The sequence below is a fragment of the Myotis davidii genome, unplaced genomic scaffold (genome assembly GCF_000327345.1).
Source record: "Myotis davidii unplaced genomic scaffold, ASM32734v1 scaffold524, whole genome shotgun sequence".
Classification (NCBI taxonomy): Eukaryota; Metazoa; Chordata; class Mammalia; order Chiroptera; family Vespertilionidae; genus Myotis; species Myotis davidii.
In genome coordinates, this window is record NW_006299263.1 from 441191 (window position 1) to 445006 (window position 3816).

The 3816-nt window shown below is 39.3% G+C and overlaps 1 protein-coding gene across 6 annotated transcripts in view; it reads right to left on the reverse strand.

Moving 5' to 3' along the window:
* The window catches only part of FBXO16 (F-box protein 16), a 49037-nt gene that overhangs the window by 10353 nt on the left and 34868 nt on the right, over positions 1-3816 (reverse strand). For all 6 annotated transcript variants that reach the window (XM_015571170.1, XM_015571168.1, XM_015571169.1 and 3 more), the window contains one exon: positions 1894-1996. In XM_015571170.1, the coding sequence (XP_015426656.1) occupies positions 1894-1996 (103 nt within the window). The remainder of the gene's footprint in view (positions 1-1893; positions 1997-3816) is intronic.

Sequence of the window (3816 nt, forward strand, 5' to 3'; positions counted from 1 at the left end):
CCCAACTGCCCTCCCTGCTGGTCTGGTCACCCCCAACTGCCCCCCCAGCTGGCCTGATGGCCCCTTGCAGTCTGCTGCTGGGTCGTTTGGTTGTCCCTCACTAAACCCCCTGCCGGCCTGGTCACCCTATGCAGCCTGCTGCTCAGTCGTTTGGTTGCCCCTCATTAACTCCCATGCTGGCCTAGTACCCCACACAGCCTGTTCGGTCATTCATTCGGTTGTGATGGTTGCTTAGGCTTTTATATATATAGATAGCATAATTGTTCTTTATCATTGTTTAATTTGTCCTGGTTTCCCTTTGGGCTTTAATTAGCAGTGCAACTTTTAAAGTTTATAATTTATAACAAATATTTCAACTTAAGCAAGCCCTGCTAGTATGTGACAGATGGTTAATGTCAAAAGCCCACGGAGAAGGCTTCTGTCTAGCCCTTGGTTTTTGTTGTTGTTCTTTTGCTTCTTAAGCCAGAGAAATGTTTGACTGTGCTGATAATTTGTAAGCATACATCACCATCAACTTTTATAGGCCTTCAATTCCCTCATCTCCCCCAGATTTCTCTTCTACTCCTGGCTTAGGAGGGGCCGGGAAACCAGACAGAAGCATGCCTGAATGGCCTGGGTGATAAGCCTCATAAAGTTATTTTTTTCGATTAATGGTTTTCACTGACAATTTTACTGCTCTGCTTTAAGCATCCCCATTCCCTTGGGCATTTGCACATCTGCCTGTGATAAGCCTCATCCAACCCAACAAAATTGATCCCTCAGAATACAAATAGCCCTATTTTAGAAAGCTCATCTCTCTCTCTCCCTTTTTTGAATATAATAACACTTGAAAATAAATTTAAACAGAAAGTAATAGGGCTTTAAAGCAGAGCTATCAAAGTGATTTACTCACGAGTACCTGCCTTTTCTCCTCCCAATTGACACCCATTTTATATTCATTTTCCTTCAGTGTGTATCCTCAGCTGCTTTTTTTCTAAATCTTTACTAATAATGTGAACTTTTGATTCCACCTTTATCCCCTTTTACCTTGCACCAAAGACTCATGTGCTCAAAGGGATCCACTGGGGCCATAGAACCAGTTTGGACAACACTGCTATGAAATGATAATGTGTACTCGACACAATTACTGACTTTATTAGGTTGTCAAATAGCTATATTTTTCATTAGGGAGAGAAAAGTTCTGAATTCACTTTTTCTGCAGTTACTTGAAATACACTGTTATGATCATACTCCACTGGTAGCAGGAAAGTGTACCTTTTTCTTAGGTAAGTGGAACCTTCACTCTATAGAGAAGTGATTTCTGTAGAGAAATTTCTATAGCACCCCCACCAAAGGACTCCAAGCAGAAGGAAAACCTAAATGATAAGAATGTTCCCTTTATATTGTATAGTTCTCAAAGCAGGTTCATACACATCAGTTCATCTAGTCTTTGTGTTTTGTTTTAAACAGAGGAGAAAACAAGGGCTCAGAGAGATTAAACAAAGGGCATCTTTAAGGTTACACAGCTTGTCAGTCCCCCTCCAGAGACCAGGATTTAAATCACCACTCGATTCTAATTTAAAAAGAACAAATTCAGTTTCACAAACAGGATTAGAGACCCAGCGCTTTTCATTAACATTATGGTGGGGAATTTTTGTTAGTTTGTTTTGTTAATCCTCTCTGAGGATATTTTTCCATTGATTTTTTTTAGAGAGAGTGAAACATCAATGTGAGAGACACATCAATTGGTTGCCTCCTGCACATACTGAGACCAGGGCTATGGAACCTGCAACCAAGGTACGGGCCCTTGACTGAAATCGAGCCCGGGACCCTTCAGGCCTCAGGTTGATGCTCTATCCACTGAGCCAAACTGGTTATGGCTTTGGTGGGGAATCTTTGGAAAGCAATACTTACCAGTGACCGTGCTTTTCTTAGCTTAGATCCGTCCTGCGATTTATTTTTCTTATCATGTGACTGCCGGCTGGAATCTGGGGTTGTTTCATGTCTTTTCTTTCTTCTGTAAGTTGGAGAGCATTGGAGAAATGACAAATACTCATTTCAAAACTTGCCCATTTGATGTTGTTGTTACTATGACTTAAAAGATTATCTTCACTCAACTGGAAGCAAGCCAAATGTCCATCAATAGAGAGCCGGTTAAATAAACTCTACACCCACACAATGAAGTGTTATAAGCTGTAAAAAGGAAGGCAGAATATTTCTGGATACAACTGTGGAGTGATCTCCAGGATATAGTGTCACATGAGAAAAGGAAAAGTGGGTGAAGTGGTACATATTATATGCTATTATTTACTTCCAAAAACGTGTGTGTGTGTGTGTATTTATGTTTTCTCAAATGGAAGGATTACAGCAGAGCATTTTGAAGAACAGTTACCCATAAGTAGGATTCCCGTGTGACCCTATCAGGCACAAGGGACAGTATGGAAGGGGAGAAGCAGAAGCTAGACTTCTCTACGTATACTTTGCTTTGTTTTGTTTGTGTGTTGTTGTTTTTTACTTTGGAACTATCTCAATTTTTCTCAAAACTTTTAAATAAAATGAAGGATGAAAATCCCTAAAATCGAAAACAAAATAAATGATCTTGTCTGTTGAGTTGGTGGCGTTAGCACACCATTTCTTTATGGGACTTTAACACAGTAATTTGTCTGAATATTCTTTTTTAGAAAAATACATTTTTATTGATTTCAAAGAGAGGAGGGGAGAGGGAGAGAGAGATAGAAACATCAATGATGAGAGAGAATCATTGATTAGCTGCCTCCTGCATGCCCCACACTGGGGATCAAGCCTGTAACCCATGTGCCTTGACCGGAATCAAACCATGACCTCCTGGTTCATGGGTTGATGCTCAACCACTGAACCACTCTGGCTGGGCTGTTTGAATATTCTTAATAGAATATATCCTAAGGACAAAACATTGAAACATGTATGAATGAAAATGTATGACATTTGGACTTGTCTCAAAAATAACCTGGGGAAAGGGCAGAGTGGTGAGGAATAAATGAAACGAGATTGGTCACGAGTTGAAACCTGTTACTGCTGGGTGATGGTTATAAGGGGTTCTAGTCTCTCTACTTTTGTATATACTTGAACTTCCATTATAAAGTTTTATTTAAAAAGATCAGTTTTGCTGAATATTTCTTGCTGCCTAAAGTTCAAAAATTTCCCCTAGCTTTGAGGTGGCCTGTGGATTGAAGGGTCCTAGGTTCTATTCCAGTCAAGGGCACATGCCTGGTTGAGGGCTCAATCCCCAGTGGGGGGTGTACAGGAGGCAGCCGATCAATGATTCTCTGTCATCATTGATGTTTTTATCTCTCTTTCCCTCTCCCTTCCTCCTGAACCTCTCCCTTTCTCTGAAAAAATTTCCCCCAGCTTTTAATTAAGAAATTTCAAACATATAGAATAGCTGAAAGAATAGTATGATGATTATCCATATATTCTTTAACTAAAGTCAACAATTGATAATATTTTGCTTTATCCCTTTATATAGATACATATATGAACACACATACATACACACACCATATATACATATGTATATATTTGTCACAGTGTAAGAAAGTAAATTGCAGACACTTCCCCCTAAATACTTCAACACTCATCTCCTAAGATAAAGATATTTGCCTACCTAAACACACTAGTTATCACCATACTAGTATGAATAGTAATCCCTTAAAATCATTTAATACCCAGTCTATATCAAATTTCCCCAAGAATGCCTATTAAAGTCTTTATTTTTTGAACCAGAATTCCATCTAGATTTAAAATGAATTTGGTTCTTCTTTCTCTTATATTATAGAATATTCTCCCCCCCCCCCCCCC